The 14,550-nt window shown below is 42.0% G+C and overlaps 1 protein-coding gene across 5 annotated transcripts in view; it reads left to right on the top strand.

Moving 5' to 3' along the window:
- The window catches only part of CCDC138 (coiled-coil domain containing 138), a 216,307-nt gene that overhangs the window by 66,516 nt on the left and 135,241 nt on the right, over positions 1 to 14,550 (top strand). For all 5 annotated transcript variants that reach the window (XM_054721594.1, XM_054721593.1, XM_054721597.1 and 2 more), the window contains 3 exons: positions 4,795 to 4,872; positions 4,981 to 5,088; positions 7,722 to 7,886. In XM_054721594.1, coding sequence (XP_054577569.1) covers positions 4,795 to 4,872; positions 4,981 to 5,088; positions 7,722 to 7,886 — 351 coding nt within the window. The remainder of the gene's footprint in view (positions 1 to 4,794; positions 4,873 to 4,980; positions 5,089 to 7,721; positions 7,887 to 14,550) is intronic.

Raw genomic sequence — 14,550 nt, 5'->3', positions numbered from 1 at the left:
AAGATAATCCTTAATAATTTTACATGTGCTTGCATGAGTGTGTGGTGATTGGATTGGCTATGTGCATTGGTAAGTGATTGAACCTATTGGTAATTGGATTTATGGCAATGTGTCCAAACTGACGCATTGAAGTTGGGAGAAACTTTCTGTTTGAAGTGGCAGAATGCTTTTTTTAAAAAAAATGTTTTTATTGGTTTTAGATAGAGAAGAAGAGAGAAGGAGAGAGAGATAGAAATATCGATGAGAAAGAAACATCAACATCGATTGGCTGCCCCCTGCTTGGGTTTGAGCCTGCAACTCGGGCATGTGTCCTGAGTGGGAATCGAACTGGTGACCTCTTGGTGCATGGGTTGACACTCAACCACTGAGTCACACTTTCCTGGCCAGAATGCTTTTTTTGGTTGTTTTTTTAAAGCATATAATAGGGGTCAGCAAATATTTTCTGTTAAAAGACCACATAGTAAATATTTTGTACTTTGTGGGCCATATGGTCTCTATCATAATGTCTCAACTCTTCAAAAGTAGTTATAGGCAGTAAACAAGTGAATGAGCATGGATATGTTCTAATAAAATCAGGCAGTCGTCAGATTTGGTCCACATGCCATGGTTTGCCAGCTTCTGGCATGATGGGTGATACATGCTTTGAAAAATTGCTAAATATGAAAGTCAGTGGGGGAAGGTCAATGGGGGAAAAAGGAGAGATATGTACTACTATTTGTAATACTTTAAACAATAAAGGAAAAATTAAAAATAATAGACTGGAAACGCCACCCCCCAAAAAAAATCCTATCTAATAATAGACAAATATGCAAATTGACCATACCTCCGACACACCCACAAGCCACGCCCACAAGCCACGCCCACCATCCAATCAGAGTGAGTATGCAAATTAACCCAAACCAAGATGGCTACAGCCACAGAGAGCAAGGTTTCCTAGGTAACAGAGGAAGCCAAGCTTTCCGCCTGCCCTTGCCAGGCCTAAGCCTCCACTCAAGCTACAAAGTTTCAATTATAGAAGGTAAACAAATTCAAACAAATGGCGGAAGATTGGAGCTTGAGAGAGCAGGCCAGGGTTGCCGCCGGCAACAGGGGAAGCAAAGCTTTCTGCACACCCTGGCCAGGCTCACCCGCTTAAGGCAACAAAGTTTCAATTATAACCCTAACACAAATGGCTGCCAGCCATGGAGGGAGCCCCAGGCTTGGCTCTGCTCCAGGCTACAAAGTTTCAATTGTAGAAGGAAAATAAATTCCAGATACCAGGGCCTCCGCTTGGGTTGCCAGGGGGCGTGGCCCGCCTGCAAACCATCACAGGCCCCTCGCTCAGGCCGCCCCACACCCCAAGGGAACCCCCACCTGATCTGGGACACCCTTCAGGGCAAACCAGCTGGCCCCCACCCCTGTACCAGGCCTCTATCCTATCTAATAAAAGAGTACTATGCAGATTGATCATCACTGCAACACACAATATAGCTGCCCCCATGTGGTCAAAGATCCTGCCCCCATGTGGACACAAGATGGCCACCACAAGATGGCCAGCAGGAGAGGGCAGTTGGGAGGCACCCGGCCTGCAAGGGAGGGCAGTTGAGAGGGACCAAGCCTGCAAGGGAGGGCAGTTGGAGGTGATCAACCCTGCAGGAGAGGGCAGTTAGGGGTGACCAGGCCAGCAGAGGAAGGAAGTTGGGGGCAAACAGGCTGGCAGCAGAGTGGTTAGGGGGTGATCAGGCTGGCAGGCAGAAGTGGTTAGGGGCAATCAGGAAGGCAGGCAGGCAAGCAGTTGGGAGCCAGCAGTCCTGGATTGTGAGAGGGATGTCCGACTGCCCTTTTAGGGATCCGACTGCCCACCGGGATCGGACCTAAATGGGCAGTCGGACATCCCTCGAGGGGTCCCATATTGGAGAGGGTACAGGCTGGGCTGAGGGACAACCCCCCTGCGTGCACGAATTTCGTGCACCAGGCCTCTAGTCTACACTAATAAAAGAGAAACATGCAAATTGACCATCACTCCACTACGCCCACTAGCCAATCAGGAGGGAATATTCAAATTAGAAGGACAAAGATGGCTGCTGCCCAGCTGCTCCAAGTGCAGAGTGGCTGGGTGGGGCAGGACGCCTGCTATGAGAGGGAGGGCTGGGGGTTGAAGGGATCTACAGGAGTGGCACTCCAGCTGCAGTGAAGAGGAAGACAGCAGACTCCAGAGTCTGCAGCAAAGACAAAGATGGCAGACTCCAGCCAGAGTGAAGGCCTGGGTCCCGGGTGCCGGAGGAAATCCGGTGCTGGAAGCCAAGGGAAGGAATCGCTTCGTGCAGCACGCCTCTAGTATATATATAAAAGTCAGTTGTTTCTGTGACACACTTACATAGCACTTTATGATAGCATTGATATAAGTAAATTTGCTTTAGTAGTAGTAGTAGTAGTAATAATAATAATAATAATAATAATGATAATAAAATTTCCCATTAAGTCTTACCCGGCTGAAGAGACAATGAGTTCAGGACTCATTGGAGACAGAATCCCAGTGAACATCCCAGGGTCCCAGTTGAAAGCAGCAGGGTTGTACCCTAGGAGGAAGTGAATTAGAAGTAGATAGAACCCTCTTCAAACTGAAACTTCTCCTTGACTCATCTCAGTTCCTGATCAGATTAAGGTGATCAGTCCCCATTTTAAAGACCTATCAGAGAAAAGGATCAGCCCTTATTGAAGAAGATATCATATGTTTAAAAATTGTAATTTTCTGTCATTCTATACAGAATTCATAGGCACATTAACAGACACAATCATAGCTTCTGGTCGGGTAGTGTTGTCCTGATACACTATGGTTGTGGGTTTTATCTCCCATCAGAACATGTACAAGAATCAACCAATAAATAAGTGGAAAAACAAATCAATATTTCTCTTTCCCTCCCTCCCTCTCTTCTTTTTCTAAAATCAGTTAAAATAAAAGACAGAATCATATGACTAAATATGAAGAGAAAAAAACTCCAAACAATATGAACATACCTACAGGTGATCCAGATATTAGAGTTAATAGGCTAAGACTTTAAAATAATAATTAATATGGTCAATAAAGTAGAAGAAATTGAGAACTTCATTAGAGAATTAAAATCTATAAAAGGGAATTAAATTGAAATTCTAAAACTGAAAAATGTGTTAATGGAATTTTAAATCGCCAGTAAATGGGTTTAACAGCAGATGAGACACAGCAGAAGGCAGGTTAGTGAACTAGAAGGTAGTTTCATGAAAAGTCTTGAAATGAAAACATTGAGTGGAGGAAGAATAGAAAATTCATAAAATAGACATGGAGTCTAATTTAAAAATTTAACATGGGATTCCAAAAAGAGATAATGGGGAAAAGCAAAATATGTGAAGGGATAATGGTCACAGATTTCCAAAACTGCTGAAAGTTGCCAATCCACAGACTTAAGAAATTATGTTAACCCTAAGCAGAATAAATTTTAAGGAAAATCATACATACATAGACACATTATTTTTACGACTGTTGAAAACTTTGGGTAAAGATAAAATCTTAAAAGTGGTCAGAGAAAAATAAGATACTTTACCTTCAAAGAAGGAACAGTAGGACTCATGGCTAACTTACAAGGATGATGTATCATGTACCTTAAAATAGATAGAAAAAGAGATAAAAATTCCCCTTCGTGTTGTATGAGGCCAGCATAACCTTGAAACGCAACCCTGTTGAGAACATTATAAGCAAACAAAAATGGAAACCAGTTTTAGGAATATAGGTGCAAAATTTTAAAACATCAGCAAATTGAATTTAGCGATACATAAAAAGGATAATCCAGCTAAGTGGATTTAGTTCAGGAATACAAGGTTAGTTTATCATTTGAAAATTAATGCATTGTCTCATAAAAGGAGAAAAATCATAATTTCTCTGATAAAATTCAGCACAAACTGATAATTACTAGTAATAGAACTTCTTAATTCTAATAGAGTAACTAAAAAAATCCAACAATAAATTTATACTTAAATGCAAATTATTGAAATATTTTCCGTCTGTGATCATAACAGAATAAATGTGCTTACTATTTGTTACTCTTTCTATTGAGCATTATACTGAAAGCCCCAGTCAATAAAATAAGGCAAAAAATGGAAAGTTAGGATTGGAAAGGAAGAAATCAGAATTATGCACAGATGATATTTACCTATGTACCTAGGTATCCAAATGAATGTACAGATGAGTTATTAGAATTAAGCATATTTAGGAGAACCTTTGGATATAACTATGTTCATTATACAAAACTAAGTGTATTTCTATATACTAACAATCAAATAGGTAATAGCATAGAAAAACAGCTATCCAGAAATAAATCTAAAGAAAGATGTGTAAAACATATATACTGAAAAGTACAAAACATTATTAAAATACAGAAGACCTAATAAATTGAAGGCTGTGTTATGTTCATAAATGGAAAGATTCAATATTATATAGTTATCAGTTTTCCCCAAATTAATATATTTAATACAACCCCAATAATTCACTACATATTTAATGATTTGCACACTTTTCTGTACATATAGTTCCATAAAAAGTTCAATTAAAAGACATTGTAAGATGTCGGGAGACTTGCAAATTTTTCATAGAATGATATAGACTTAGATATGTATTATTATTTTGGGTACAAATGGTGATGTTAGCTGTGATCTTTAATTATGAATGCTGCCTTTGTTTATTGCTTGGTTATGCAGACGAGATAATATAGATTATCTGGGAAATCTTTAGTATGAAGTCAGTTTAAGGGTTATATTGAAATATCTAACATTTTTATATTTTAGTTAAATGAAGTAAGTGAAGAAAACAAGAAGATGGAGATTCAGGCTAAAAGAGTTCAAGCTCGTTTAGATAATTTACAGGTAAGTTGCTTGTTCTTTTTGGCATAAGTGAATTTTATAATGATTGCCTTTGGATTTTCTCACTTTTAACATAATTGTTCTTTAATTCATGGATATGTGCTGTTGCAGAGGAAGTATGAATTTATGACAATACAGAGACTGAAAGGAAATTCCCATGCTGTTCATGAAATGAAAAGTTTAAGACAAGAAAAAGTACCAGTTTCAAAAACATATAAGGTATGATATTATTGAAATTTTCTCCAGTGGAAAGCCAGGAATTTTCTTTGTTCTTTAACCTTTTTATTTCATTTAGCAAACATTGTTTTTGGTATGAAAGGAATCCTATATAATAGAAGCCTAGCGACCATAACAGCATAACGACCACTCGACCAGTCGCTATGAGGTGCATTGATCACCTCTTTGTCCCTCCCTCCGGCCCACAGGCTCCGATTGCAGCATGGCGAACGGGAACCGGGTGGGTGGCGGCGGGGCAGGACTGGCAATGGGTGGAACAGCCTACCTCTTGGTCCCTCCCCCTGGCCCGCAGGCTCTGATTACAGCATGGTGAACGGGGATCCATGGGGAACCTGGTGGGTGGTGGTGGGGCCGGACTGGGAACTGGCGAGCTGGCGGAAGATGGCCCTGATTGCAGGCTAGGCCTAGGGATCCTACCCGTGCACGGTTTCGTGCGCTGGGCCTCTAGTATCTTTATAATATTTCAAATAAATGCCTTTTAAAAATAATATACCGTATTTTCCGGCATATAAGACGACTGGGCGTATAGAAGATTTTCCTGGGTTAAAAAGTCGTCTTATAACCGGAAAATACGGTATATTTATTGATTTCAAAGGGGAAAAGAGAGGGGGAGAGATATAGAAACATCAATGATAAGGGTGAATCATTGATTGGCTGCCTCTTGCATGCCCCACACTGAAGATCGAGCTCACAGCCCAGGCTTGTGCCCTGACCAGGAATTGAACCGTGACAACCTGGTTCATATGTCGACACTCAACCACTAAGCCACGCTGGCTGGGCTCAAATATGCTTTTATTTGCAAAAGGAAAACAATGTTTCAGCAGTGTTTCAGGCACAATAACACTGATAGACCATAGGAATAGTAACAGCTTTATTATTCATTGTGTTTTGAGATTCCATAAGCCTTCATTGTTACTTTTCTATCAAAACTGCAATCCAGCCGAAACTGGTTTTGCTCAGTGGATAGAGCGTCGGCCTGCAGACTCAAGGGTCCCAGGTTTGATTCCGGTCAAGGGCATGTACCTTGGTTGCGGGCACATCCCCAGTAGGGGGTGTGCAAGAGGCAGCTGATCGATGTTTCTCTCTCATCGATGTTTCTGACTCTCTATCCCTCTCTCTTCCTCTCTGTAAAAAAATCAATAAAATATATTTTAAAAATAACAACAAAAAAAACACACAACTGCAATCCATCCCTTTGTTGGGTTCCATTAATTATTTTTTCCCTAAGAATTTTACTTATTTATTTTGGGGTATAAGTTACATATACCAGTAGTAACATAACACACAGATTCTTAAGTGTGCAATTTGACCAGTTTTGGTAAGTGCCTACACTCATGTAACCTACAACTAGATATAGAATATTTCCATTACTCTAGAAAGTTCTCTCATGTCCCTTTTTAGTTATTCCTGCAAGAAATAGTTGTTGATCTGATTTCTATTATCATAAATTAATTTTGCCTATTTTAGAACTTCAGTCAATGGAATTAGGTAGTATTCACTCGTTTGTGTAAGGCTTATTATGTTCATCATAATTGAGTATATCAGTAGTTTGTTCCTCTGTATTGCTCAGTAATTTTCTATTGTGTACATATATCAGTTTGTTTATCCCTTTTGTTGATAGACACTTGGAAATGTTACCAAGACTGGAATTTCTGGGTCATAAAGCAGATGTATATTTAATTTTAATGAAATTGTCAAACAGTTTTACAAAGTGGTTGTATCATTTTATTCTTCTGCTAGCCAAATGGTTGTTCTGGTTGCTCCACAACCTTGTCACCATTTGGTGTTTTTAGTCTTTTTCATTTTGACCTTTCCAGTGGGTGGGTAGTGATATCTCATTGTGGGCTTTTATAATTTTGATAAATTCTCTAGTTCTTTTCATGAAGTAAATTGGGAATTTAATAATGGTGGCAGAGATACCTCAGCAAGGGTAGCAGGATTACTGTTGGGCAGGGACTCTAAAGGTGTTAATTGGCCTATGATGAAGCCATCATGGCTCTGCAGAACCAAATTCAGCAAAAGATTGCTGTGTAGAGCTCTCTGGTCTCAGCTGCTGGAGCTTTCAGTCCTGTAACAAGGAGTTTGTGGAGGATGACACCAGTCAACTGAAGATCAAAGACCTCCACACAAAGTATGTGGTTTATAGGTCGACACTCAACTACTGCAAGAGTAGGCCTGTTTGGAACTGCTCCTATTGAGCTTTGTAGGTGCAAAGAATTATAGTGGTTCAAGGCTGTGTCTGCAAAGAGCCAAGAAGACCTGGTGTCCCAGGGCTTCATGAGTTCACAGTTGAGGATTTCCACAACACTTTCATAAACTTGGTCGAGCAGGTTGAGTAGCAGATTTCAGTAGTCCACCTGTTGGCCTCCTTCAATGACCAGAGAACCTTGAACTACCTTGTGGTCTACCTGCAACTGTAGCCAGCATTTAATATGTTTCTAATATTAATTGGATATATTTGATTTGGAATTTTTTTCATTTGGAGCTTTTTGAATACATATTTTAGTGAAGTGATTTAGGTAAATTATTCTATAATCACTTAACCAAATAAAGCTTGCCTTTGAAGTTTTATGAAGTTGTGAACTGAAATGTTTGATTAAATTTTTTATATACAGGTACCACTTAATGCACAAGTTTTTGAACTTTTAACTGTCTTCATGGATTGGATATCGGATTATCACCTTAGCAAATTGAAAAGTGAAGAATCTGGGATGGATGGTGAAAAGCTGCTATTTAAATTTGCTTCTCAGACAAATGATATTCAGGAGAAGTGTATAAAGGTTTGTTTTTTATTTTGAAATATATGACTCTTAAAAAATTCGTTTCATACTTAATTATAATTAATTCATATTTATATATATTTTTAACATGATAGGAATTTAAAAAAAATAGAGACCAGAAATTAAAAACCTACCTTCAAAATGAAAAAATAATTGTATATTAGAGTTGGGCAAATGATCAGTGTGAACAGTTTGTGATACACACCATTTTAGGATTCATTCCCACTAAAATAACTTTTATTTTGCCTTTTGTTATAAAGGGATGAAAGGTCTATTTTCAGGGGTCTTCTCATCAATAAAGAGAGATGACTGTTTTATTAAATTACTAGAGGCCCGGTGCACGAAATTTGTGCACAGAGGGGGGTTGTCCCTCAGCCCAGCCTGTACCATCTCCAATATGGGACCCCTCGAGGAATGTCCGACTGCCCATTTAGGTCCGATCCCGGTGGGCAGTCGGATCCCTAAAAGGGCAGTCGGACATCCCTCTCACAATCCAGGACTGCTGGCTCCCAACTGCTTGCCTGCCTGCCTTCCTGATTGCCCCTAACCACTTCTGCCTGCCAGCCTGATCACCCCCTAACCACTCTGCTGCCAGCCTGTTTGCCCCCAACTTCCTCCTCTGCTGGCCTGGTCACCCCTAACTGCCCTCTCCTGCAGGGTTGATCACCTCCAACTGCCCTCCCTTGCAGGCTTGGTCCCTCTCAACTGCCCTCCCTTGCAGGCCGGGTGCCTCCCAACTGCCCTCTCCTGCTGGCCATCTTGTGGTGGCCATCTATAATTGAAACTTTGTAGCTTGAGTGGAGGCTTAGGCCTGGCAAGGGCAGGCGGAAAGCTTGGCTTCCTCTGTTACCTAGGAAACCTTGCTCTCTGTGGCTGTAGCCATCTTGGTTTGGGTTAATTTGCATACTCGCTCTGATTGGATGGTGGGCGTGGCTTGTGGGTGTGTTGGAGGTATGGTCAATTTGCATATTTGTCTATTATTAGATAGGATAGACATTAATTTGGATGTTGGTACTCATGATTTCTAGTTGGTATAAATGGTTATTAGGGATTGACAGTTATATTCTTCAAGAAACACATTAAAATTTTGAAGTGTTTACATCTAAAGTTATTTGGTTTAACACTTTCAGAGACAATTCCATGATTATCATGTACAGGCCAGGGTTTCATATTGGGAAATTATTTTTAATTTTTATCCTTATCTAAAAAGTTTCTTCTAAATGCCTTTTATATTAGACCGAATAATGACCCCTAAGATGTTCATATCTTTTATTTTAATTTTATATTTTTATTTTATTGGGGTGCCATTGGTCAACATGAACATATAGATTTTATGTGTTTGTTTTTATGTTACAAGATCTGTATATTGCACCATGCCCCCACCACTCAAAGTCAGATCTTCTCCTGTCACCTTAAATTAGGACCCTCTTTTCCCCCCACCCCTTCCCTCTGGCAACTACCACACAGGTGTTTAGTGTTCACGAGTTTTAGTTTTATATTCCACATATGAGTGAAATCATATGATTTCTTTACTTCCTTTTTGCAGTTGATTTCTAATTTCAAGACATCATGGTTGAGGAATATGCTTGGTATAATTTCAGTCTTCTTGAATTTGTTGATGCTAGTTTTGTGACCCAACATATGATCTGTCCTTGACAGTGTTCCATGTGCACTGGAGAAGAATGTATAATCTGAGGTTGTGGGATGAAAGGTTCTGTAAATGTCAGTTATGTCCATGTGGTCTAGTGTTTCACATAAGGCCCATATTTCTTTATTGATTTTCTCTTTGGTTGATCTGTCTAGAGCTGTCAATGGAGTATTAAGGTCACCAACTATGATTGTGTTTTGATCTTTTTCTCACTTTAGTGCTGTAATTGTTTTATATATTTCGGCACTCTTTGGTTGGGTGGATATACATTAAGAAATGTTATGTTTTCTTAATATAATGTCCCCTTTATCATTATAAAGTGTCCATCTTCATCTTTTGTTATCTTGAAATCTACTTTGTCAGATATAAGTATGGTTATTTGACACCAGCTTTTCTGAAAATGTTATTTGCATGGAGAATCATTTCCTACCCTTTTACTTTGAATCTACCTTTGCCTTTGCAGTTTAGATATGTCTCTTGTACGCAGCATATGTTTGAGTTTTGTTTTTGATCCACTCTGTTACTCTGTGCCTATTTATTAGTGAGTTCAGACCACACTTACATTTAGGGTAATTACTGATGTATGAGGATTTCCTATTGCTATTTTATCTTTTTCTTTTCCTCTGGTAGCTCTGTGCCTCCATTGATGCTTTTTCTTTGTGTTTCTGTCTGTTGTTTTTGTTTGGTGGTATTCCATACTTCCCTCTGCTTCCTCTTTTTTTAAGCTATGTGTCCCAGTTTGGGAATTTTTTGTGTGTGGTTACCAGTAGGTTTATAAAAAATAAGCTTACATATATACCATAGTTTTTGTTCTTTTGAGTGCATCTGATCTTCATCCTCTGCCAGTTCAGAACTTGCCTTCTCCTCTTTTATGTTTTTGTTGTCACAAATTATCTGTGTCTATGTTGTAAGTTTTTTGTGATCTTACTCGTAGTGTTGTGATCTTATGTCCCAAAATAACACTTTGCCCTTTGCTGGACAGAAATCCTTGTATGGAGACCAATGGGGTTGGCTAGGAACCTGGAGTTTTTGTCAGTTTGGTTCTCATAATATTGGGACAGATGGCCCCTCCTCCAATCCAGCTACTAAGGGCTCCTTGAGACTGTTCAGACCCATAGCTTTGCCTCTGCCTTTGTGTCCTCTGAAAAGCTCAAAATGCAAGGTGTGGCATGCAGGGCTCCTGAAGGTGAGGCAGACTGTATCACCTGCCCTGGTGATAGTAGGCGCCACTAGCTCATCTCAGGGAAAATGGCCATTTCGGTTTGGATGCGTATGAACGACCAAATGCTGGACTCCTGGCTATTGCTTTTCTGTGTCTCCCTGCCTTGTTTCCTATACCAGTCTCTCCTCAGGCACTTCAAGTCCACACCTCCCTCCCTGCACCAAAGCCTCTGGTGAGTACTTGGGTGAGTAGTTGCAAATGAAAACGGTGCTCTGGGTTTAGAGAAGAAAACAAACAAAACAAAACCCCCAAAACCCACAAAGCTGTGGCTCTCTTTCCCAGTGGTTCTGGTCTGCCAGCTCCAGACTCCACCACAGCCAACAGCCATGCCACCTTTTGCAGCTGCCTGGATGTTACATGTGCTGTAGGTCTCAGCTCTGGTGCTTTGGACTTTATCTTCTGAGGGAACAGACCCTTCTGTAGCTCAGCGCTCCCTCCTCTCTTGGTCTGCCAGCCTGCTGCCTCTGGGAGCTGGATCCGCTCTTCTCATCACCTTGCCTTTTCTACTGGTCTCCAGGTGTTTTCTGTCTTTCCTTGATATGTCACTTTCTCAGCTGGACCTCAGTTGATAATTCCAGGTGAATATTTCAGAGAGAGGAAGGAAGAGGGAGGAAGGGGGTAGAAATATAAATAATAAGAGAGAATCATTGATGGGCTGCCTCCGATACGCCTCCTGCTGGGGATCGAGATCCCAACTCAGGCATGTGCCCTGACCAGGAATTGAAATGTGACCACCTGGTTCTTGGGTTGAAACTCAAACCACTGAGCCAAAATGATGTGGCTGTTAGTTCACTCTTAATCTCCTGAATTACATGCTTCATTTCCAGTCTTTCTTATTGGTTCTTTTTTAAAGCTTCAATCTCCCTGGTAAAGTACTCATTTTGTTCATAGATTTATTTTCTGAATGGATTGAATTGCCTATTGGTACTTTCTTGCATCTCATTGAGTATTTTCAAAACTGCAGTCTTCAAATCTCTGTCATTTACTTCACATATTTCCATATGTTCCAGCTTGCTTTCTGGAGAATTTTCATTTTCTTTTTGTCATCCTCGTTACTATGGTTCTTCACGATATCTGCTGTCCTCCTTTGCTTTCTCATTTATCTCTGAAGAGGTCTTTCCACTATTTTCCAATACATGGAGTTGAATTGCAAGACTTTTACCTCTGTTTTCTCTCATTCCTGAACCTTTCCCACTTCCATAAGACAGCACAGCTGCACTGCTTGGGGGTGCAGTTTGTTTTGCCCTCACCATAATGGTGACCTCTGACCTCCATGTGGTCCTGCCTCAAGCACCTCTCCTGGAGATCAGTCACAGAAGGAAATAGCAGTTTACTGCAATAGCTCTTGGTTTATAGATAATATTCTCCTGGATTCAACTCCAAGAGCCATAGAAGATGAGTTTTGGGAGTCCAAGTGGCGGCAGGGCTCTGTGGTTCCATTTCTTTGTCTGAAACTCCACTGCCCAGCCCTCCACTGCCCAGCCTGAAGGTGGAGAGCTGCATGGCAAAACCCTGTGCTCTGTCAGGCATCTGCTGACTCAGACACTGTTCTCTCCTTTACCACTCGCCCTGCTGGACTGTCTCCCCGCCTCATAGCTCTCTGTTCTTCCCAGCTGAAGGCAGCGCCTGCTACCACCTGCTTGCTCCCCTCTCCAGGCAGAGTTGCGAGGTTCTGGCTGCAAGGCTGTGTCTGTGGGCCGTCTGCACTTTCCTCCTTACTCCTCTCCTCATTTATTCCTAGTTACCCACCTTTAGAAATTTCAATGTGTTGTTCTCTCAGGCATGTATGTGTTTGAACAGGCATTTCTTTATTGAGTTACTAGAGGACTGGTGCACAAAATTCGTGCACATTGGGGGGTCCCTCAGCCTGGCCTGCGCCCTCTCGAAGTCCAGGAGCCCTTGGGGACATCGTTAGCGCTGCCGCAGAGGTGGGAGAGGCTCACCAGCTGTGAGCCCAGCTTCTGGCTGAGCGGTACTCCCGCTGTGGGAGCGCACTGACCACCAGGGGGCAGCTACTGCGTTGAGCGTCTGCCCCCTGGTGGTCAGTGTGTGTCATAGCAACTGGTTGATCCTCCGTCGGGCCGAAACTGGCTCTCCGACTTTCCCTGAGGGGTCCTGGATTGCAAGAGGGTGCAGTCCAGGCTGAGGGACTCTAACGGTGCACAACTGGGGCCAGGGAGGGACATGGGAGGTTGGCCAGCCATGGAGGGACTGCGGGAGGGTTCCAGGGCGTGTCCGGCCTTTCTCAGTCCCAATCGGCCAGACCCCAGTAGCAAACTAACTGGTAGCAGTTGGAGCATCTGCCTGCTAGTGGTCAGTGCACATCATAGCAACCGGTCAACTGTCTGCCCCCTGATGGTCAGTGCATGTCATAGCGAGCAGTTGAGCGGCCTTAGCATATCATTAGCATATTATGCTTTGATTGGTTGAGTGGCCGACTGGACACTTAGCATATTAGACTTTTATTATCTATCATAATAAAAGTGACATATGCTAATTAGACCGGACAGCCGAATGACCTTCCAGACGAAGCTAGGACTCTGAGGGCCGAGGCAAGCTGCTGTGGCTGCAACGGCCAAGCCCCTTGCACGAATTTTGTGCATCTGGCCTCTAGTCTATAATAATAAAAGCGTAATATGCTAATGAGACCAGATGTCCTTCCGGGTATCCTTCTAGATGACCTTCTGGACGAAGCCGGGGCTGCAAGGGAAGCCCGGTTTCCAGGTGCTGGCTGACGGCTGGAGGGATGCCCGGGTCCCAGGTGCCAGAGGGAAGCCGGTGCCGGCAGCCCAGGGAAGGAAGGCCTACTCTTGCACAAATTTCGTGCATCAGGCCTTTAGTATAGGATAGTTGGTTAATGTGTTGAAATTTCAAAGCGAGAGACCAAGGGGCTGTCACATGGTAGAAATGAATTAAGTGCACTAATCAGGTGACCTTCAGTTAGAGATTAACCAGGATTATCTGGGTGGGCTCTGTAATCACTGCTCTTTAAACTAGACAAAAGAGGCAGAGGAACAGATTAGAGACTTAGTTCATCCTTGCTGGCTTTAAAGAGGCAATAAGAAGGCCCAGAACTAAGAAATGCCATCAGTTCTAGAAACTAGGATTTGCTTTCTGCTGATATTTGGTAAGGGGACAGGAATCTCAGTCCTACATCTCAGCGCTGCGCAGGCGGGGTCCTTGATTCTAGGTGCACACACGAGGCCACACTAAGTGCCTGTGACTCTGATCCTGGGTGAGCATGGCTCCCACCAACCCATGGCAGCCACACGTCGTGGTGTTGGAGCTCTTCATTGACACTCGGGGGGTACGAAGCTCCCACTGCACATGGACCAGGCCCCCACAACTCGACATTTGAACCTTCTGGTGATAGTTAGAATGGGGCGACAATGAAACAATCCCCAGAGGAAAGAAAATGAGGAATTGCCAAGAAAGGAAATAAGTGAAAAGGAAGCATGCAACATGACAGAAAAAGAATTCAGAGTAATGGTCATATAGTTCATACACTGGATGGATGAGAAAATCAATAACCTATGCAAAAACCAGGAAAAAAATCAAAAGTGATATAGCTATGATCAAAAACAGCATGGAAGGTTTCAACAGTAGACTAGAAGAAGCAGAGGACCAAATTAGTGAGTTAGAAGATAAGGTACAGAAACAAGCCCAATCTGAACAGCAAGTGGAGAAATAAATTAAAAGGCAGGAGAAGAGCCTAAGGGAGTTTTGGGACATTGCAAATCGAAGTAACATACGTATAATAGGGCTGCCAGAAGGACAAGAAGAGCAGCAAGGAT

This window comes from Eptesicus fuscus, chromosome 9, assembly GCF_027574615.1.
Source record: "Eptesicus fuscus isolate TK198812 chromosome 9, DD_ASM_mEF_20220401, whole genome shotgun sequence".
In the NCBI taxonomy this organism is placed as follows: domain Eukaryota; kingdom Metazoa; phylum Chordata; class Mammalia; order Chiroptera; family Vespertilionidae; genus Eptesicus; species Eptesicus fuscus.
Note: the sequence above shows the minus strand (reverse complement) of the source record. Positions and strands in the feature narration are given on the sequence as shown.